The sequence below is a fragment of the Rattus norvegicus genome, chromosome 1 (assembly GCF_021556685.1).
Source record: "Rattus norvegicus strain SHRSP/BbbUtx chromosome 1, alternate assembly SHRSP_T2T, whole genome shotgun sequence".
NCBI classification, from domain to species: Eukaryota; Metazoa; Chordata; class Mammalia; order Rodentia; family Muridae; genus Rattus; species Rattus norvegicus.
Genome location: NC_141534.1, coordinates 3,332,535 through 3,356,122, shown reverse-complemented (window position 1 = coordinate 3,356,122; position 23,588 = coordinate 3,332,535). Strand labels below are relative to the sequence as shown.

Genomic DNA, 23,588 nt, shown 5'->3' with positions numbered 1-23,588 from the left:
ATGCGGCACCACTGCCCAGTTTAGCTGGTATGCACTAGTATCAGTTTGTCTCTGCTGACTCCAAGAGTTGTTAGAAAAAGCACCAGTTCCAATTCATGTACAACTTATACATCAGCCACACACGCACAGAATCTAGTGAGACTGACTATGGTTCCATTCCCTCCCAGTAAGCCTGGTGACCACAGCACTGCACTCAGTGTACATGCATTTGTTTCGTCTCCTGCTGCTAAGATGGTGAGTGCCTCCTCCCCACAATGTGTATGTGCATGGGATCCCTTGGAGCAGGGGCTTCCCAACCTGGGTGCTGGGACTCAAACCCAGATTCTGTGCAAGGGCAGCAAGTTCTCTTAGCCACAGGCCACGTCTCCAACCCCCGATACATCATTGCTTTCTTGTTAGTGGAAATGGAACCCAACGTTTTATACTGTTGCCTGTGTGTGTATGTGTATACACGCGCCCCCACACGCAAGGCCAGATATCAGCCACTGGTGGTGCTCCTTGAGATCCCATCTATCTTTTCTGAGGTAATGTCTCTGAGCAGACCATCAACTAGGATAGGCTGGCTAGCTCCAGGGGTCTGCCCATGCCCACTTTCCACAGGAGCGATGACAAGTACATACCACTTTTTTTTTTTTTTAAGTCTGGGTACTGGCACGGCTAGCACTTTGGCCACTGAGCACCTCCTAGCTCCATGATATTAACTTTCACTACACTCACTAGCTTTAACTTGTGCTATTACTGGTCTGTCTCAGTCTCATGCCTATTATGAATGTGAGTAAATGAGCCCGAGTCTGCCTAGAGGACAGTAAGCAGCTAAGTGCAGGAATGCTACCTGCACTACACAGCCTTTTCCAAAGGCAGAATAAAGGTGTTTAAGCCAGGAGTGATAACACAAGCCCCCAAGGCACATGGGAGCAGAGCAGTGGCTTTCTCTCAAACAAGTTATTCAGAAAAGACTGTATTTTCACCACACCTCTTTTAAATGAAAATTAAAGTGTCCTAATTCTTTTCTCAAGATTTTTAATTGTGTGTGTGTGTGTGTGTGTGTGTGTGTGTGTGTGCAGGTGTCTAAGGGTCTCAGAGGCACCATATGTATCCCCCAGCCTCCAAGCTACCCTACACAGGTGCTGGGAACGGAATAGGACATATGCATTCTCCAGGCCCACGAGTCCTCGTCTTACTCCAAGAGAAAGAGAGAAGCTATCATGACACCAGATGAGAGGGAAGATACACTAGATCTAGCTGTTTTAATTAGCTGCTTGTGTGAGTGTGTACTAGTTTTCTGCTATTACCACAGAGCAGCAGCAACAAGGAAGGGAAAGAGCTGTACTTAGCAGAAGTCAAGCAGTACTAAATTAAAACAATGTGCAGTTTAAAAATATTGTCTTTATTAAGCACCAGAAAGAATTTAAATATCACACCATTATCAAAGTTCAAAAAAATATGGCACTCAATGCACTGAAATACTACATTTAATTATTTTCAAAGACTTAAGGCAGATTTCTCACAGTTTACATGTGAGAACTTAGCTAGCATGATCCAAACTCAACTATCCATTTCTCGTATCTCTCAATGTCTGCAGCTGATACTGATTTGGAGACCTTCTTTAAAGCCATTTCAAAATCCTCCATGGTGGTAGGCATGTGCATTTCTTCTCTTGAAAGGTTCCGGATTTCTTCTGGGGTTAGACCCTCAATACGGCGTCTCATGGCCATCAAGGACGCATCCCTAGGGTTTAAGTTTTTAAAAAAGCCCAAAGTGTTACTTCAAAAAAGCAAAAGCAAACCAAACCAGAAAAAAACAAAAAAACAAAACAAACAAAAAAAAACACACACACACAAAACAAAAACAAACAAAAGAACAACAAAAAAACAAACCTAACAAAAACAAAAAGCCTGTTAAATTCTCTAAGATCTTATACATATTATATGCATACACAATACATTAAACCTACACTGGAAAATAAGAGCTGCTTTTAGTTGCTTTTTAGCAATGCATCTTCCACAATAAGTATAATTTCATTCAGTTCAGTATAAATGCTGACCGTATAGTCCAAGACAAAAGTAAAAAGGTACAATAAAGAAACCCCTATTAGGGCTGGCGAGATGGCTCAATGGTTAAGAGTAAAGAGTACCAGCTACTCTTCCAGAGGTCCCGAGTTCAATTCCCAGCAACCACATGGTGGCTGATGTCCTCTTTTGGCATGCAGGCATATATGCAGCAGAGCACACATTCATTTAAAAAAAAAAAAAAAAAGAAGCTTGCAATTGCCTCTCCTTATCTTCTCAATAAAGAATAGGTATTCACAATGGAAACAGAAATGAATGTTAGCTACAAAATTAACCATTTTGTCCACAGGTCACACAGGGTTTCCCTTTTCCCTCTATTACAGGAATTTCTCATTAGGAATGTCTTTAATAAGCTGGGGCGTGGAGCACACACCTGGGAGGCAGAGGCAGGCAGATCTCTGAATTAGAGGCCAGCCTGGTCTATGGAGTATGACCGGCAGTGTTCCACGGATGACCTGGACTTGTCATTGTCCTGCCTCCGTGTTCTGAGTGCTAGGAGGATAGTCCACCACCACAGGTTATGTGCTATGAGGACCAAATCCAGCCAACTGCATGCATGTTAACAAGTACTCTACTGAGTCACATGCCCCATTAATTGACCAAGTTCATCCTTAACCGCAGTCACCGTGTATGCATAGGGACAGTAACTTCGTTTGTGATGTGCTCACTTAGAAATGAAGAAGCCCGTGAGACTGAGATTGGGACTATGCCTTGCTGAGCCAACTGGACAGTCTTATTCCAGTCACACTTAGGACACAGGGACTGAAACAGTCTGCACTACTGCATCCCACAAATACATTAAGCACACGCCAGGGGTTTCCTACCTAACGTTGCAGAGAAACAGTACTTCTTGAACTTGTAGCTTTCAAATGAACTATGGACTACCATATGCAAATATCTTGCCAACACTTATCACTAACTTCAGACCAACTTGCAACCATAGATATTTTGTAGTGTAAAGTGGGGTTCTCCATTTTTTACAGTGTTTGGGATCAAACTCATGGCTTCACGTGCCAGGAAAATACAAATGAGTTCTAGGCCTTGGCCAATGTAGGCCACCTGCCTTAATATAATATAAACACAACTGAAGTTTATTCTTACAAAATATGAGAAATACACACCTGCATACATTGGTAATGTCTGCACCTGAGTAGCCTTCCATGTTTTCTGCTATGCTTGCAAGGTTAACATCATCAGCCAATTCCAGCTCTCGTAGACTTATTCTTAACAGTTCTTCTCTGCCTTTTGCTAATGGGAGAAACACATTTGAAAATGTAAGCCTTCAGTAGGAACAGAATATTGAGAAAATCTCTACTGTCTGGTACAGTTTTAAAGATGGTCTCATAATGTAGCTCAGGCTGGCCTTGAATCCTCCTGCTTCAGACAAAGAGCTGATTTACAGGCCGAAGCCACCATGTGCACTTGAAGCCCACGAAGTACCAAGAACCATTTTCCAAGTCTTAGAGGAAGCATGCTTATGATGTTATCAAGGCTTCTAGGTGTAGCCGAACAGCTACACCAGGAAAGAGTACCTGTCTGCCTCTTTGAGGGAGGCTAGTATCAAACTTTAAATTATAAAAACTATTTGATAACTGGAACCCTCAGAAGAGAGTCGTAATACCTGATGGTAACGGAATATAGATTCTTTTCTCCAGACGACGCCTTAAAGCCTCATCTATGTCCCATGGGAAATTAGTGGCCGCCAGAACCATGACCATCTTGGAAGGGTCGTCATTTTCTGAGGCACCTCCAACACCTAACAGGGGCAGGAAGAGTAAGTGACTGAGGAGGATTTATGATAAAGCGCAGCTCCTTACAGACTGTGATATCCGTGCACAGTGATGCAAGGCAGTGCAGTTGTCCAGCCTCCCTAAGGCTTATGTAAGCATGTGACCCTTGGAAATGAGGTTTTACAGTACACAAAAACTTGACACGGGATTTCATGATAACACCAGATCAGCTCAAATACTTGCCAAATTATTTAAAATAAATCAGTGGGTGTGGCAGTGCATGACTTAAATCTCAGCACTTGGGAGGCAGAGGCAGGCATCTCTCTGAGTTTGAGGTCACCATGCTCCACATAGTCTTAAGACAGCCAAGACAGTGTAGAGACTCTGTCTCAAAACAAACAAAGCCAAAACTAAACCATTGGGCTGGAAAGATACTGCAATGGTTAAGAACACTGGCTGCTCTTCAGAGGACTTGAGTTCAATCCCAGCACCCTGTGGTGACTCACAACAGTAACTCCAGTTCATGGGGCTGTGACACCCTCTTCTGACCTCCTCTGGCACTAGGTTTGAACACGATGCACATACATAAGTACAAGCAAAACATTTATAAAGTGTGAATATATTTTATCAAGTATTCCAAATACATGCGTGACCTCTAAGGTCCATCTGTTTGCATTTCTACTTAAGTTCTGTGGCTAAAAATAAGATACACACACACACACACACACACACACACACACACAAGAGGGGTGTGTGCATGCCCTCCAAGAATGCCCATTTACAGCTACTCATATCTAGGCCCTAAGTGCCTTCCCCTCTGGTCTACCTGGAGTTGTGAGCACAAACTGCATGTGCCGGGCTAGCACTACAAGCAGAGCCAATCCCATCCCAAGCTCCTCTATGCACAGACATGCATGTACCATCCATCTGAACCAGCAGCTCAGCTTTCACCCTTCGGCTTGCTTCATGCTCTTCAGAAGTTCCTCGGCGGCTGCAGATGGAATCTATCTCATCAATAAATATGGTAGCTGGGGAGTAAAACCGAGCCTAAAGGAAGAAACCAAGCAATACGAGGTTTTAGGGTTTCGAATTCTCCATTTAAGTATAATCCGAAGCTGAGGGTACAACCTAGTGACAGAGTGCTTGCCCAGTGCTGAAGGCCCAGTGCTGCAGAAGTAAACAATTTATAGATTAGAAACTGAAATACGGGACTGGAAAGACGGCTCAGTAGTTCCTTTGTGAAGAACATGAGTTCTTGCCCAGCCGCCCAAACTGGCAACTCACAGTCTTCTGTCACTGCAGCAGCCTCTATTGGCCATTGAGAACCAGCATACACATGGTGCACAGACACACAGGGGCACTCATACATAACAGAAGATACAAAGGAATCTCTTAAGGAAACTGGCAAACAGCTGAAGACGCTGGCACACTGCACCTTTCCCTTTAGCCGAATGGAGTGAAAAGCCACCATGGCATCAGACTTCACCTTTTTGTTTTTTAAATTATATTTATTTGTGTGCATGTGTACATGTGTTGGTGTGGGAGAGCCTCAGAGCATGTGGAAGAACAGTTGGAGGTTCGTTTTTTCCCCACCATGTGGGTCCCAGAGATCAAACTGAGGTCGACAAGCTTAGTGGTAAGCAGCGCTGAACAATCTTGTTGTCCTATCTCTTTCTTTTTTGGATACAGTGACTCATGGATCACGGGTGTCCTCGATGTGCTATGCAGCTAAAGGTGGCCTTGAGCCCATTTACTCTGCTGGGACTTTAGCAGAGCACAGTCAAGCAAACAGCTCTGAAACACTGCTTCTAATGCAAACAGAGACTTCATTTTTTCCATTATATAATTAAACTGGTTCTCTCAAAAACTGTGTGTGCATGTGTGTGTCTATGTATGTATGTATGTATGTATGTATGTATGTATGTATGCATGTGTCTAGAAAAGTGTGCATGTGACTATCTGTGTGTGTGTGTGTGTGTGTGTGTGTGTGTGTGTGTGTGCACGCCTGTGAGTATGTGGCATATATGCAGGGTTATCCTGGACCCTATTAATGGTATGAACAACTGCGCTAGGACATTTAGAGATATTGGTAAATAGTTTCAGGTTCTATGAAAAGCTTGGTTGAAGTGGAAGGGGAAGCCCTGGGTCCTGCTAAGACTGAACCCCCAGTGAACTAGACTGTTGGGGGGAGGGCGGCAATGGGGGGAGGGTTGGGAGGGGAATACCCATAAGGAAGGGGAGGGGGGAGGGGGAGGGGGATTTTTGCCCGGAAACCGGGAAAGGGAATAACACTCGAAATGTATATAAGAAATACTCAAGTTAATAAAAAAAAAAAAAAAGAAAGAAAAAAGAAAAGCTTGATTGAAACCATTTCCTTACATTATAGAGTCTGTCTAATAAGAGAAATTCTCATTAGATGGCCATTTTTTACATAAAAACTTTTTACATTTTTATACATAAAGCACACTTTAACTGGGTGGATAGAAAGTGGGGAAGCGACATGTTCCGGGGCACGGACAGCCAAGCTAGCAAGTCGGGCATCAGATCCATGAAACCCCTGGGGGGAGAGTCAAACGATATTTTTGGAAGTCCAGAAGAAGGTGTTCCTTCAAGCGAGCCTCGTAGGATGGCATCTAGTATTTTTGGACCAACTGAAGAACCTAAAAACATACCCAAGAGGACAAATCCTCCAGGAGGCAAAGGAAGTGGAATCTTTGATGAACCAACTCCTGTGCAAACTGGACAACGTCTGAACCCACCCGGTGGAAAGACCAGTGACACATGTGGGTCCCCAGTCACTGCCACTGCACCTCTGGCACACCCTAACAAGCCCACGGATCATGTCTTGCTGTGTGCAGGGGAAGACTGAAAGTCTGACCTGAAAGCTGCCACAAACTCCACAGCCAGAGGAGAGCAGGGCGAGAAAGGAAGCTCAGCAGAAGCAGAGCCTGCAAAGATACCGGAGCCCACTCCTACAGTTGACAGCCATGACCCAGACTGGGGCCTCGACCTCGCTCCCACAACCAAGTCCTGAACCCAGCAGGAGGCAAATCCAGCATCTCCTTCTCTTGAGAGGCTCCTGCTCTGCTTGTAACTGGATCAGACAGATAGAGTATGAATGTTAGTGTTTCCTGTAACCCGGTGAGTTGGGGTGGGAGAGGGTTTGTCATGCGTGTGGGGTTGACTGCCCATAGTCCTTGTTGTCACTGGAAGGGCTGCGCAGAGGACTGTGCCTTCTAGACTGCCAAGATGCACCTGGTGGGGATAAACTGGGATGTTCTGGTCCCTCCTCTCTCATTGCTGTCTGTGAAACAGATTTGTAAGCTTGTGGGGAAGGCAGAAGAGATGGGGCCGTTAACAGAAGGATCACCGGGTCTTTCTTGTCCTTGTATTAACAGTCTGCTGTCTGTTGGGCATCTAGGAATGGTTTGGCTGAAGAAGAACACAAACTACCCTCACTGTGGGATGGAGGACACAGAAACAGAAACTCTGAAAGGCAGAGTAGAGTCTACATTAAGCCTTCCTTTCAGGAAATGCCCATCACCAAATGCTTCCACCTCTGAGATACCTCAGAACCTGATGTCTCCTCTCCCCATTATGTCACTCTATAGTAGTGAAGCATGATTGCTCTTTTTGGTAGCAGTCAACGAGAATCAAGCCGTTATTCTCAGTCCTGTTCTGTCCTGGGTGGGATTTATTTTATATACAGCGATCTTCTTAGTTGTCCCGTACCTGCACCTAAAACCATGGCCAGCTCTGAGGTAGCAGCCTGGCTTGGTTCCTGACGTGCCAGACTTGCATGTGAGTTGTTTGTTTTGTCTCATCAGCCTTAAGCATAGGCCTTAGTTCCGAAACTGTGAGGGGTTCTCCCTCTTCATGGTTCTTCCTATACATAAGGTCTCTGGCTTCCTCAGGGCCATGTATGTCCAGGTACTGGGTGGATTCCTGTTCTTCTGTCTGTCTTTGATCCTGTAGTTGGGAGGAAAGCCTGCTGAAGGACATTGGCTTCTTTACCAATGTATGGAAAGGCATTTTTAGTGTCAGCTTCTTTTTTTTTTTGGTTCTTTTTTTCGGAGCTGGGGACCGAACCCAGGGCCTTGCGCTTCCTAGGTAAGCGCTCTACCACTGAGCTAAATCCCCAGCCCCTAGTGTCAGCTTCTTATAAATACCGGTGCACTGCTTCAACACTTAGAAAAGTGTTACTTCTTACACCAAAGCACAAGAGCTGCCCAGGCTGCCTTTAGGAAGCTGTAGACGTCTTGACCTTGCTCATAAACAGTGCTCCTTAGGCCAGGATACTAAGTTTTACAATGAGGTCACAACTCGTTTGACAGCAGCTTCATTGTCATGTCGTTTCATCTGTCAGTCAGATGTCCCTCCTGCTCAGCCTTTGAGGGGTTCTTTGTTTCCCCTCTGTTGTGCATCTGTGAATAGGGCTTCTAAGTTGTGCTACTTTTGTTTCTAGTGCCTACAGATAGCTTCACAGCAGGTGCCAGAAAAGCTCTCAGTACATTTTGGGAGAGTGGCAGTCGTGCAGTCACACTTACTGACCTACGAGTGCCTGCAGAGCCACCTGCCGAGCTCTGCCTCCTACACAATCTGTTGAGGGGTCTGACTATGGCTTTGTCAACCAAAGCGTTTCCCTCGGCAGCTGCCCTGTATCCTGAAGCCGAGTAACATGTCTTACATCTGTGTAATTCTGTAACAACCCAAATGGTTTGTGGTTCTGTCATTATGAGGATGTCATTTGGAATTCAGAGCATTTTTTTCCATTTAAGAAAATGTCATAAATGATGTTTGCTTTATTTAGCACAGACACTTCTTTAGCTTATAAGGGAATAATACAATGATAGAAATAAACCTTTTATAACTGCTCTCTTAAATAGAAAATGATTTGTGAATTCCAAATTGGATTGTCAAGAGGAATCTACTAACATCATCACTATGCTGAGCCTACTGTTAGCCCAGTGAGGGAACAGCTTCAAGCGCCACCTGCTGGGCGGGATTGCTGGGAGGCTATGGGAACCTGTGATGGTGACCCACAGCAGCGGCTGCCTTCTCCCCATCTTTCTGCTGCAGCAGGGCTGAGTGTAAATCTGTAAACGAGTGCCCAGCTGAATCCAGTGGTATAAACTGTCACCTACATTAAGCCTTAAGACTTTTAAGTATATTTGGTGCCAACATTTTTCTATCGCTGTGTCAGAGCAAAAAACCTGTTCTTACATCATAATGCAATTTTGATAGGAACATTTTGTTATTTTTATGAAGCAGAACTGGGTATAATGGTTGAATTAAACTTAGTAATCACAAAAAAAAAAAGAAAGTGGGGAAAACAGAAGTTGGGGGACAGGAAAAATATGATAAAAATATACTGAATAAAAACCTCAAAGGATAAATAATAAAACACAGGCCTTGACTGAAGGATCAGAAGTTCAATGCCAGCCTCAGATACTACAGTTTGAAGCCATCCTATGAAACATGAGGTCCTGTCTCAAAAAGCTAGATCGACTGATCAATTAGAACACAGGCCTTGACCAGTGTACAACATCCACCTGGCATAGTGGCACATGCCCATAATCTCAGCATGTAGGCAGATGAGGCAGGAGGATTGCTATGAATTTTAAGCTAACCAGGACTATATAACCAAGACCCTATCTCAAAAATGCGAAGTGAAAGAAAAAACTCCTCAAGTTACAAGGAGGCAGAAGTTTTAGGTCTTTGAGAAAGGAATCCACTTTGAAATGGGCCGGCCCTAACTCTGGATCTCAGTGGCAAGAACACCAAACTATGGGCACTGGCTTGTGACTTAGCCATGTTCATTTGTCACTTCAGCACACTCCGAGACATGCAAAGGGATTTCTTTAATGATGGTTTTAGGTTGTTCTCAAGCAGCTCCAGAGAGGCCAGTAAAGAAATGCTTCTTAATCTGCCTTTGTAAACTACAGTATGACAAACAGGGCTCTAAGTGGGGAGCACGTTCAAGGCCCTAGGCTTGGAGGAAAGAATGATGCAAGCCACCACTCAGCAGGAAGTGAATAGGAGTTCAAGGCCAGCCTGGTCTATAGAATGAGTTCCAATACAGCCAGGGCTACACAGAGAGACCTTGACTAAGTTTGGTGGGGGGGTGGGGATAAAGGGGTAAACAGTGGTGGCATCAAGCACCAATGAGTCAGGATTTGTTCTAAACAATTTACGTATATCAGTTTACTTTGGTATCTGTATGTGTGTGCATGTGAGCTTGTGTATGCAATGGCATGATATGCATGTGGAGGCCAGAGGTCAATCTCAGGTGTCTTATCTCAGGTGCTGTCTACCCTGAGTTTTGAGAGAATGTCTCTCCCTGGCCTGGGACTCAACAATGCAATAAGGCTGGCTTGTCAGCAGTGCCCCATGAATCTACTTGTCTTTGCCTCCTCAGCTCTGGGATTACAAATACAAACTAGTCCAACCAGTATTTTTACAATAGTGCTAGGGACTGATCTCAGGTCCTTGCATTGCATTTTCTCAATTAAGCCATCTCCCAGCCCATAAATTATACAATATATTAAATTAAAATACAAAATATTAATGCCGTCTGAATAAAGGAATGAAGGCTTGGAAAGGGAAGAGTCTGCTGAAGGGAACGGTTAGGAAAGTGACTGATGAGGAATCTGAACCCAGAGTGTAAGCTTAGTTCTTTTAATTGGCAGTACACTTTCCCCCTCTCTCTCAAGCACTGGGAAAACCAGTTTTTCAAAATTATCAGAGATTCTCCATTAGATTACTATTATGCTGGTTAAAAATTGCCTCCTGGCTTATGAGTTGTCTAAGTTCAATAGGAAATAGAAATAACAAAAACAGGAAGCTTTCCAGAAAACAGATAATGTGAATATTTCAGTTTCATTGACTGTTCATTTACTTATCTGTACTTTTTGAGTTTAGAGAGTGTAAGATCTGGGATGGTATCATCATCATCACCTCAGACTTTTTCCACTAGAATTAAGTATCCATGCCTTCCTCCTACCCAGGACTGGCTCTCAGTATCTGACAGTGCAAGGTGAGCTGACACAGGAGAAAGGCAATCAGTCCAGCTCAGCTGACGATACCTCTAACAACAGCCTGTACCTAAAGCTCAAGGGATCGCACCTATGAGGAGACAGTATCCTCTGGAATGAGAGGGAGGCTGCACCCATGAAATGCTAACACTCTGGCTGTCTAAATAAGACCTGAACAATGACACCACCATTAACAGGCCAGCATGGACAGACGGGGGAAGCTACATAAAGCATCAACCTGAAATGAAGGGCTATAGGCAACTAATGGCTGCACAGAAGGGGTTAATCAGTCTTCTCCAGGGACAGCCCGCAACAGGTAGGTTATCCAATCCCACTATCAGCACTAAACATATACACAGGGAGGGGGTGGGGGAGAGAGAAGGGGAGGGAATTGCTATCTTCGTCACTGTGTAATAGCGTAATGCCTTCCTAACATGCAATCAGTTGCACTACTTCTTAGAGGTAGTAATGCAGTCATCAGTGAAGCTTAACAGAATCTTTAAAAGGTAGGCAAGTTCAGTCCAAACAGTACCGGACCTTGTAGAATTGTATTGTTCCTACTGGTACTAACATTTGTGAGGTGAAAATAAGAAAGAGAGACTTAAGTTACCCCTGCTCAGAGGTCATGATGGGCAGCAAGACAGCAGTCAGCAGCAGGATCATCTGGGTAGTGAAGCCAACTGTTCTATTAATCAATTGGGTTGTCTGACAGAAGGGTCAGTCCTTAACTTGGTGCCTCAGAAGCTCCTAGATCAGCAGGGCTGCCCCCTCATGCTTCTGAGATCTCACTGCCCTTTTATGTTTTAGTACCTACTTATTTATCTGTGTGTTTATTGAAGTATTTTATTTATTTACTTATTGTTTATTTTGTGATAAGATCTCACTATGTCACTCTGGTTGTCCTGCAATTAAATATGTAGACCAACTTGTCCTCAAACTCACAGAGATCATCTGCCTCTGTCCCTCAAGTTCTAGGATCAAAGGTATACACCACAAGTCTGGCTTCTTGGAGTTCTAAAGTTAAACATTTAACTTTCTAGATCTGCTGGTGCATCAAGGGTCACCAGACACTGCAGAAATAATAATAAAAAAATTACCTCAGAAACAGAAGACAGCCTGTATGTCAAGAAAAAAATGGAATTTATACAATGTGGAGATCCAGAATGATCACTGTGGCTGCTGTTTGCCACCAGACAAAAGAATTATCTTTATAATAAATGACTTCCAAAATGACAAATGAAAAGTTGTATATTAAGCAACCTTAATAAATACTCTGCAAAAAGAATGAACTATAAAAGAAAAAAAGAGAGAAACTCAAAGTAAAAACTGAAGAAAATAATTCACACTCAAGGTAAGAGCTGGAAAGACAGCTAAGTGCTTAAGAGTTGTTACTGCTCTGGCAGACAAGTGGAGTTCAGTTCCCCGCATCCACAACAGGGTGCTCACAAACACCTGTAACTAACTCCAGCTACAGGAGATGGAGCACCCTCTTCAGGTCTTCACAGGCATCTGCACTCATGTGTATATCCTCACACAGACACACACACAATTAAAATAAAATTAATCTTAAACTCAAAGTCCTTGGCACAGCTGATAGACAGGAGGTGATCGAAGTTCCATGGCTCCATAAGCTTCTCATCTTTAGCTGGTTAGAACAGAGCACTTACCATGTCATAAACAGTGTGCTGTTCAACAAATATAGAGCTGGCAAGATGGCTCACGCAGATAAATGTATTTGTTGCACAAGTGTGAGCCCTGGAATCCAAATAAGGGTGGAAGGAGAGAGCCACACCACAAAATTGTCCTCTGATGTCTGCTTGAGTGTGGAGTGCACATGCTCCCTCCCCACCATATCATATGTGCACACATACAACAACAGAACTTGAAACAAGCCAGTTAGCCATACTTATTGTGGACTCTCACAGCACACTAGCCATGCTCAGAAAATGGCAGATGTGGCTCTGCCTCTGGAGGAGGAGACACACAGAAGCCCGAGTTACTCATGGTCAGGTCCTAGGCAGTGTCATGTACCCGTGTAACAGAGAACGTCACAGAGGTAGAGAGTCTCCATTAAAGCTGTTTCAAACATTACCATTTCAAACAGAAGACGGACAAGCTTCTCAGACTCTCCTCTGTATTTGGAAGTCAGAGTGGATGAAGAGACATTGAAGAACGTTGTCTTGCATTCTGTGGCAACTGCTTTAGCAAGGAGGGTCTTTCCAGTGCCAGGTGGGCCAACCATCAGCACACCCTGGGGGATATAACAGTGTAAACAAAGACTCCATCTGCCATGGCTATTTCCCTACCCTTTTTGTTTTTGTCTGATGATAATAAACACAGAGGTGGCCTTGACCTCCTGGGCTCTTGTGATCATCCCTCTCCGTTCCTGGGGCTGTGGGACTATCAGTGGACACTACCTTGTACATAGCTTGCCCTGGTTCTAACTAATGTCATTAATAGCAAACCTCACTGCAGTTATATATAACACTGTGATAAGGAGCAAAGAGTAAGACGAGCGACCTTTCATAACGAAGTTTGTTTTTTTAAATAGAGCCTCACTAACTTAGCCCTGGCTGTTCTGGATCTCATATGTAGACCAGGCTGGCCTCAAACTCACAGCGCTCCACCTATCTCTGCTCCCAACTATTGGGATTAAAAGTATAAGCCATCATTACTGGCATCAATAACTTTTCTATTATACAAAAGGAAGAAAATCACATTAAAAGTTTGGAACTCAATTTTTAAAAAAAGGAAAACAGATAGTTGTTAGTTTATTAATCATTATCAAAAGATTACTATTAGTAATTGGTATTTTAAACAGGCAGATGTTTACTCTTAACCCAGATTTTCCTAAATAGCTTCTTTTCCTATCATCCCAGAATCTTCAAAACCATCCATTATGAGATAAAAATATTGCTGACTCTTTCAAAAGAATTCCAAACTACCATGGCAAATTACACGGTAAGACAAATGAGATACCCTAGCCAACTGGGTCATGTGTGCAAACAGAAGGCCATTCTAAGTTCTGAGTTTGAGGGTAGAATGACCCTGAACGCTATATTGCTTACATTGGGAACTCTGCATTAGCTTTTGATCAAAACACTCTGAATAATACAGCATAAATTCCTTCTTTTAAAAAGCCTTTGTGAGATAGGGCCTTACTCTAATCCAGTCTGTTCTGGAACTCACTATGTAGCCAAGGCTTACCTCGAAACCCAGGTGACCCTCCTGCCTCCTGCTTCCTGAGTGCTGGGATATAGGCTTGAGCTATAATGCCTGGTTTAAAGTTTCCTTATTCTACTTTCTCTAATATAAATACGTAAGGGTTCTCCATATCAGTACTGCTATTTACTCTGCCGAAGATGAGGGTATAAACTTACTTTCCATGGTCTCCTAATGCCCTTAAAGAATTCTGGCATCCACATTGGTAACACCACTGCTTCCTGAAGCAACTTTTTAGCTTCTACTAAATCAGCAATATCATACCTAAAAGAAAAAATACTTTATCAGCCAACCCCTTCGATCACATATCCAGTATTGTATCACCACCCTGAAAACCATCACCAGCACCGGTGTTTTATGCCTATCCTTCCTAGGACCCTGGAGAATACACAACCACCCAGGATACATAGAACACACCTCTGTGTGCTCTAGTTACAGCAGTAACGGTTTTCAGTTTAACTCATGATGACATAGATCTCCTTCATTCACTCTCTGCTGCCAGGCTAGTGTAAAATTTGTGATGTGGTATGACCTAAGTCAAGGTTTGCACACCTCCTCAACTAAAAAGCTTGGGACCAAAAATGTTTCCAGATTGGGAATGTTTGCATACACTACACTAACTAAGCATGCTCTAATCCAAAAACCGTTATTATTAATTTCATCTAAAACTCTCCATACTCTCTAAGGATAATGGTTTTGGCTTTAAAAACTGTGGCTCGGGGTTGGGGATTTAGCTCAGTGGTAGAGCGCTTGCCTAGGAAGCGCAAGGCCCTGGGTTCGGTCCCCAGCTCCGAAAAAAAGAACCGGAAAAAAAAAAAAAAAAAAAAAACTGTGGCTTGGGGACTGGAGAGATGGCTCAGAGGTTAAGAGCACTGGCTGTTCTCCCAGAGGTCCTGAGTCAAATCCCAGCAACCACATGGTGGCTCACAACCATCTGTAATGGGATCTGATGCCCTCTTCTGGTGCGTCTACAGTGTACTCATGTACAGAAATAAATAAATCTTTAAAAACAAAACTTAGCTCACTGCCCTAGGTTGGAAAAAAAAGGATATAAGCCAGCACACTTAGGAGAAGGAAGCCTCTTCCCACAGAGGGAACCAGGCAGTGGTAGCGCACATCTTTAATCCCAGCACTTGGGGCAGAGGCAGTTCAACGTCTTGAGTGTGAGGCCAGCCAGGTCTACAAAGTGAGTTCCAGGGCAGCCAAGACTATACGGAGAGACCCCATCTTGAAAACCAACGTATTTCTGAATATCTGATTTTCAGACTAGGGATGCTCAATCTGCATTATCATAGATGGCATCTTTTTTAAAAAAAAATAAATTATTTTTATTTTATGTGCTTTGGTGTTTTGCCTGCATGTTTGTCTGTGTAAGGGTGTCAGATCTTAGAGTTACAGACAATTGTGAGCAGGGATTTGAACCCTGGTCTTCCAGAAGAACAGTCAGTGCTCTTAACCACTGGGCCATCTCTCCAGCCCCACACATCTTATATTTTCTCACAGTGATTTAGAAGAATGGCTGTTAAAAAATAATAAACAGGGCATACAGCAGACACCTGCTGTACTTCTAACTCTAGGGGAAGAAGCCAAAGTGAAAAAAGCCACTAACCATTATGAAATTCCCCCTAGACACTAAAATATCTACTGGTACTACTAGGGTGTGTAGCAGTTTTATTATGAAAATAGATTTTACTTATGTCAATTACTAGAAATATTTATGTATTATAAAGACACTTATTAATCATCTATATTTTAATTGAAATAGAAAGTAACTGACAATATAACTAACTTGTAGAAAAGTGAGCTTTTATAATGCACTGTAAAAAGGTATAGATCTTTTAGTAGATATAAAGTTGAGAATCTTGTACTAATTGCAAATCAAAGCAACATTTACCATAAGCTAGACACAAGATGCATATGTTAAAAATCTCCACCTAGGGCTGCTGAGATGGCTTAGTGCATACAAGTAGTTACTGTGCAAGCCTGAGGACCTGGCCCTCAGAAGCCACAGAAATGTGAGAGAGACCAGAATCCACAGGTATCCTCTGATCTCTAATGTGTGCACAGCACATGCTCTACCCCATCATACATACACAATCAAAGCTTAAAACAAAAAACCTCAACCATTTCAACATTAGCAGGGGATCCAAGAGATGAAATTTGTGCAATCTTTGTCCTACTTTGTTTATGACATATTAATTTAAAAGTATTTCAAGGAGCTGGGATATCCAGTTAGCAGAGAACTTGCCTCACATGTATGAGACGCTGTTCAATGCCTAATATCACACACACAAACAAACAAAAGCAAAAGCAAACACAGAGGCTGGCTCAGTGAGTAAGAGCACTGGCTGCTCTGGCAGTGTTAGCTTTGATTCCACGCCCACAGTGTAGTTCAAAGGCAGTCGTAACTCCATTCCAGGGAATATGATCCTCCTTTCCTCCAAAGGCACACACACATGTGGTGCAGTGACATACATGCCAGCAAAACACCCAGACACATGGAATAACAAACTGTGAACTGAAGTCTGGGTGCTGTAGCTCGGCTCGTCTAGTCCTCTTCCAGCAGGCAGATGTGCTGGAGTCCTTGCCGCCACCTCAGCACTCAGGTAAGAGAACTGAAGTCCGGTGCCATGCTGGCTATAGAGCCATTGTGAAGCCTGCCTGGTCTACAGGGAGCCCTGCCTCAAAACAAACAAATAAGACCCTCGAGACACCGGGCGGCCACAGGCTCCGCGGAATCAGCTCCACAGTACGTGCTGCTCACACTGCACAGCCTCCAGTGCCGGCCCCAAGGCACATCTTTAGCACACGGCATCTTTTCCCATTTCCGCTTCTGAAACCATCAGCTTAATACCGTGTAACATGACTTACCACCGAACGTTGGGATTCTGAGAAATTATATCTCTTTCCAAAGCTTCTACTAAGTCCTTGTCATACCCCGTGCTATCAAATTTATTTGCCTCTGGTTCTGTAACTGCAGCAGGTAATTTGTTCTACATGAATAGATAAAAAACAGAAGAGTTTTTAATTGACCAAAATTTTGTATTTTGTTTCTGTGAGTCAGAAACAATGATCAGACCAAAGTGATTTTGCTTACTGAATGGTCTCCTTATGTGAACCCAACATCAATCAGACTTCTGATCTCCCTGCTTCCCAAAGTGCTGATGTGATCACACCTGGCCAAGAAAATCTAATCCTAACCAAAGTAGATTTCTCCAAAGAGACCAGGAGGCCAGAAGGAAGTGATACAGTATTTTCCAAAGTTACAAAGAAAACCCAGGATCCTTTCAACATAATATCCTGCAGAAAAGACAAAGATAGCAAGGCATTCTTAGACAGGCATGGGCACATGTGCTGAAAATCCCAGTTTGAGGATCAGAGAGAAGGGAACTGGGAAACGATCTTACAATTTCAAACCAAACTAAAACCAACCCCACTCCAAAAAAAGAAAAAATAAGAAAGAAGAGAGAAAGACAAAAAGACCTCAGGTAAGAAAAAACCAATAGAACTTTATCTACCTTTTAAGGTGTTTTAATACCAGGAAATCTAAACAATCTGTGGAACTCCCTGTGCCTGTCTCCCTATGCCTGTCTCCCTGTGCCTGTCTCCCTGTGCCTGTCTCCCTGTGCCTGTCTCCCTGTGCCTGTCTCCCTGTGCCTGTCTCCCTGTGCCTGTCTCCCTGTGCCTGTCTCCCTGTGCCTGTCTCCCTGTGCCTGTCTCCCTGTGCCTGCCTGTCTCCCTGTGCCTGCCTGTCTCCCTGTGCCTGTCTCCCTGTGCCTGTCTCCCTGTGCCTGTCTCCCTGTGCCTGTCTCCCTGTGCCTGTCTCCCTGTGCCTGTCTCCCTGTGCCTGTCTCCCTGTGCCTGTCTCCCTGTGCCTGTCTCCCTGTGCCTGTCTCCCTGTGCCTGTCTCCCTGTGCCTGTCTCCCTGTGCCTGTCTCCCTGTGCCTGTCTCCCTGTGCCTGTCTCCCTGTGCCTGTCAGGGCTTATTTCCTCTGAAGTTTCCTACATTACATTTGACAGCAACAGCAAAAACTACAACAGTCTGATGTGGTTCCAAATTAATACAGGGAAGATGTTTATAACTTTAAATAGGAAAAGTAAAAGAATATCTGACTTCTGATACAGTAGAGGTCATAAAATAATGATCAATAAACCACTTTGCACACACCATGCATAAACACACACACACACACACACACACACACACACACACAGGTAAAAAAAAACAAAAAACTTCAAAGCATGCCCACTTTTAAAAATTACAACTTCAAAAGGGGCTCAAACACATGACAAATGAAGTAAGATAATCAACTCAGGACCTAAATCAGGGAATCAACAACATAACGAAAAAGTCAATCAGGAAAGTTCAACCTGGAAATTGAGATTCTGAAAAATAAATGTTAAAAATGAGAGTTATCCACTTAAAATAACAAACACTCACTGAAAAGCATCACTAATGGATCAGATAAGAATAAGACGATCAGGGTAGAAAATGAAATCAGATACTATATTCAAACAGCTACCACACACACAAAAAAAATATACATAATCACAAGTTTCAAGAACTCTAGGACATGCCCAAACCTAAAGGTAAGACTCCATGGTAGAGAATAAAAAGCTAAGCTAAAGTCTGAAGTTATCCAGCTGTAAGATCACTTGTCCACTAGTGAGTAGCTAAGCCTCATTCGTAACAAAAACTAAAGGCACGAAAAACCTCTTCTATGAAGTGGACATACAAGAGACATTTAGAATCCCACACAGACATGACAGAGAGACTCTTTACAAGAAAAATTATGTAGTCTCTAAATCTACAGGACAAAGACACAATTGGAGTGGAAACTAAAGGGTTCTTTGGAAAGTTGGCTGGATGGTGTTTTGCTGGGGCAAACAAAGGAAGGAACATGTAGTTGAAGTGGACACGGGTATGAAAGGCTAAGGCAGATTCATGAGAGAACATTTCCCTGACACAAGAGAGAGGATGTTCTGCTAAAGCAAGCACATGAAAGCACATGTGATAAAGGATTCTTTGCTAACATTATGTGTATACTGGTCCGCCTTGCATTGAATAGTTGAGCTCTATTTGTCAGCACTCCATAGAGAGAACAACACCAAAAACTGTCTGTGTTGTGCCTTGGCTTTTTTGCCACTTCATGGACTTAGGCTGATTGGCGGAGTGATGTCAGCTGAGACAGGTGCATGTGCTGAGGTGAGACCCATGGAGAATGCATGATGCTTGCATGGACAGTGATGGAGGAGGAGCTAGATGTTGGTCTCCACTTCCCCGAGAGAGGCAGAGCCAAGAACTTCTGGTGTCCCTTTTGGCCCCTCCTCCTGAGGCTTGGCTGTCTCTGCTAAGCAGTGCCACCTCTGCTGACTGGTGTTTGCTATCCCGACTCTACCAAACTGGACTGCTAGTGTATCCATGAAGTGTTTGTCAGGGGATCCAGCTGCCACTGCTGACCTATGAACTGTTGATTTCCAGACAACACAGATGGGTCCTAAACAGGTCCACTTCCCCTGTATCCTTTCTTTCTCACTGCCTCTGGTGGGTGGTGGGCTACAAGGGAGGTTAAAGTGTTTAAGAACCATCACTAAAAGTAGACTTTGAAAGATAAAGTTACAGACAATACTAAACCTGAGGGAGAGAGGTGCCACCATACCTACAAAGGCAAACCTGTCAGATCTCTCACCAGAAGCACTGTAGGAAAACACTGGACACACTTTAACTACAGAAAGCAATTCCCAAACCAAGACTATTATATCCAGCAAAGAGAGGTTAGGGGTTGGGGATTTAGCTCAGCGGTAGAGCGCTTGCCTAGCAAGCGCAAGGCCCTGGGTTCGGTCCCCAGCTCCGAAAAAAAGAACCAAAAAAAAAAAAAAAAAGAGAGAGAGAGAGGTTTAAAATCCTGTGGGGAGATAAGAGACTTTCCATAAGTATGAACTAAAACAATTCATGACCATGAGGTTAGCATTAAATAAAATACTAAAAAGAGCCTTATGTATAGAGGCAGAAAGACAACCACAAGTGATCCCATGATCGCATGAAAGAGACAACAGGTTAACAAGAGCAAAATGAGGTCAAATGTCTCTGTGTGCTCAGTCTCCATAATCAACTTGATGAGACTCAGAATCATCACGGAAACCAATTTCAGGGCATGCCTGTCTGACCTTTCCAGACTAGGTTAATGAAGTGGGAAGGCCCACCCTAAATGTGGGCTGGGGTCCCCGCCCGGGGGAAAGGGGAAAGGGAGCTTTGTACTGGCCCTTCTCTGCTGACTGACACTGTCAACAGCAGCCTCACTTTTGCCATTATGCCTTCCCTGACAGGATGAACTCCCCAAACTGCAAGTCAAAGCACAACATTTCATCCTTTAGGCTGCTATTGCTACAGCAACAAGAAAAGTAGTGACATGAAATCCAATTCTGTACTTCAGCAAACCCTGAGAGTCTATAATGTCAGACACAGGCAAGAACTAAATAAGCCAGGGGAGCGATCAAGATAATGACAGCAATCAACCAGGATCTTGAAATAGGTAATCTAGAAGTTTAAGGTTCCAGCTCTGGTTAAAAGATGCAGACTAGTCAGGCGGTGGTGGTGTACGCCTTTAATCCCTACACTCGAGAAGGAGAGACAGGTGGATCTGTGAGCGTGAGGCTAGGCTGGTCTACAGAGTGAGTTCCAAGACAGCCAGAGCTACACAGAGAAACCCTGCCTCAAACAAACAAACAAACAAACAAACAAACAGATGCAGGCTAGATGACTGGAACAGAACACTTGTCTACAGGAGATATAAGTCAAAAGGCACACACATGGGGACAGAAAAGTATGCAGCAGGAGAGTGGAAGCAGGAAACAAGCAGGGGCAGAGCTCTTGTGCTCAGGAAAGCAGAAGGTGGAGAGAGAACGGTCATTAGCTATTAGACTGTTGAAAAATCCATCCACAGAAGGAACCAGAGATGTATATAACCAAACCCTGGCATATCCATTTCACACACTACTGAACACACTACTGAACACACTACTGAACACACTACTGAACACACTACTGAACACACTACTGAACACACAGGACTACATGCAAGAGCAAGTGACTTCCATACTTTGTTCTCAGCAGCACAGCCAAAAGAAAAATAATAAAGAAGCCTTAAAAGAAAAAAAAAAAAAAAGCTAGGGCTGGAGAGATGGCTCAGAGGTTAAGGGCACTGACTGCTCTTCCAGAGGTCCTGAGTTCAATTCCCAGCAACCACAGGGTGGCTCACAACCGTCTATAATGGGACCGATGCCCTCTTCTGGTGTTTCTGAAGACAGCTATAGTGTACTCATGTAAATAAAAAAATAAAGTAAGAAAAATCTATTATTGCATGTATAATATATGTGCACGTATGCACTGCCATGCAGGTTCTGGGACCAAGCTCAGGTTGTCAAACTGTCAAGTTCTTCATTTGCTGAGCCATCTTGCTGGTCCAAACAAAGAAACACTGAACATTTAGCTGGGTGTGCTAGAGAACACCTACAGCCCCAGCACTTGGGAAATAAGAGGCAGGGGGTCAGGAGTTCAAAGTCAGCCTCCATCACATGAGACTATCCCAGAAACAGAATCATTACCTCCATCAACAAAATCTTCACAGTTAAACTACATTGATCAAATGGGCTTAACAAACAACAACAACAACAACAACAACAACAACAACAAACGACACAACCCCACTAACAGCTGCTCATACACAGGTGCAGAGTACGCGTTCTACTAAGCAGCCCACAGAACCTCAAGAACACAGACACAACTTCTTGTACCCTAACAGACCACAATGGAGTAAGAGAAAGTCAATGGTGAGAGAAACCACAGACTCTGTTCTATCGATGGAAATCAAGCAGGGCCCTCCTGAGTATCCCTCAATGGCAACCAAATGCTTCCCAACTACTGAATGGAAAACCTACAAGTACAGCTGAGATTCTAAGGCAGATATGGCAAACCAGCGGCTGAAACAAGTGGGCCCCAGAGTTTCAAATCTTGATTTCAAAGGTTAACAAACGACTCACTTAAAAACGTTTTGAGGGACCTAGAGAGATGACTCAGTGGTTAAGAGCACTGGTAGCTCTTTCAGAGGTCCTGAGTTCAAATCCCAGCAGCCACATGGCACTCACAACTGTCTGTAACTATAGTCCTGTGTAGTTCAGTGCCCTCTTCTGGGATGCAAATGCAAACAAAACATCCATATACATAAAATAAATCTCAAAAACAATTTTGTTTTTATTTAGAGAGAGAGAGAATGTGTGTGTGTGTGCGTGTGTGTGTGTGTGCATGTGTGTGTGTGTGTTTACATATGCCACACGTGTGCAGCTGCCTGCAGAGAGCAGAAGAGACATGGGATTCCCGGAGCTGAGGTACAGAGCTCACCCACACAGGGGCTGGAATCTAACTGGGGAGAGCAGCAAGTACACTTTAACCACTGAGCCGTGTCTTCAGGTCCAACCCGCACTCTGAGGACAGTGCATTTACCTTTTCCTCTCTGCCCTTACTCTGCTCTTTCTTTTCACGACTACGAACAGCTTTGCCTCTGTCGCTGTGCAGACTCTGTGCAGATGGTCGATGAGCTCTGACGACTGCGCCTGGCCGGTTACTGTGTGGCTTAGGGTCACTGTGCTGAGTAGACTGGCGCTTCCTAGGTCCTGGTAAGGGTCTAAACAACACAAGGTCATTAAAGTCATAACTCGGGAAGGAGCTGGGCATACAGAGAAGAACACTTGAGGACGCTGTGCCCCAGGGTCTGAAATGTAAACCTGGGGTGGCCTCTACAGCCAGGGACAGGAACACAATACTGTCATATTTACAAGCAACTAGGACAAAGTGAAAGTCACTTCCACTCAGGACATCACTGGATAAGCTAAGTCTGAGTGCTGGAAAGTGGAAAAGAGTGAGTACCAGAGACCAGTGTTCTCTCATAGCCACCAGAATAGAGTGCAAATAGGTATCTTCTGCTCACAGCTACACGCCCAATTCACTCACTTGGAGTTTATCTTAGTTCTCATTGTTTAACATCTCCCCATTCTAAGACTAGGGTGAAGGTTGGGAAGGGTGGTATGTACCCTTTAGTTCCTGAATATGAAAGACAGCGGCATGTGGATCACTATGAGTTAGAGGCCAGGCATACATAGCACATCCCAGGTCAGGACTACATAGTGAGACCCTATCTCAAAAAGAAAAAAAAGGTGGTGGCTGAAGAGATGGCTTAGCGACTAAGAGCAGCTGTTGCTTCTGCTACTGACCTGGGTTCTCAGTTCCCAGGATCCACAGAGTAGTCACAACTGTCTGTGACTACACTCCAGGACCCAGTGCTGCTGCCAGCCTCTGCAGGCACCAGGCACAGAGGCTGTAGACACATATAACATGTGGACAGACGTTCATACATGTAAAGTAGGTAAATGAAAATGCCGGTGGAAATTACAAAAACTAACAGAAGAGGCCTTACGTTCACATAGAACCTACTCGTTTCATTTTAATTTAGTGGCAGAATTTAGACCTCCATATTTAC

At 43.8% G+C, this 23,588-nt stretch overlaps 1 protein-coding gene and 1 pseudogene across 1 annotated transcript in view; one reads left to right on the top strand and one right to left on the bottom strand.

Annotated features, from left to right (window-relative positions):
* Positions 1-1,366: 1,366 nt before the first annotated feature.
* The window catches only part of Katna1 (katanin catalytic subunit A1), a 41,608-nt gene continuing 19,386 nt past the window's right edge, over positions 1,367-23,588 (bottom strand). Inside the window, exons 4-11 of the mRNA NM_001004217.4 lie at positions 22,556-22,736; positions 16,927-17,048; positions 14,214-14,319; positions 12,926-13,084; positions 4,720-4,846; positions 3,691-3,825; positions 3,191-3,317; positions 1,367-1,728 (exon numbers count right to left, since the gene is read on the bottom strand). Of these exons, the coding sequence (NP_001004217.2) occupies positions 1,530-1,728; positions 3,191-3,317; positions 3,691-3,825; positions 4,720-4,846; positions 12,926-13,084; positions 14,214-14,319; positions 16,927-17,048; positions 22,556-22,736 (1,156 nt within the window). The 3' untranslated portion in view covers positions 1,367-1,529. The remainder of the gene's footprint in view (positions 1,729-3,190; positions 3,318-3,690; positions 3,826-4,719; positions 4,847-12,925; positions 13,085-14,213; positions 14,320-16,926; positions 17,049-22,555; positions 22,737-23,588) is intronic.
* LOC493584 (HN1-like pseudogene) lies at positions 6,400-9,018 on the top strand (annotated as a pseudogene).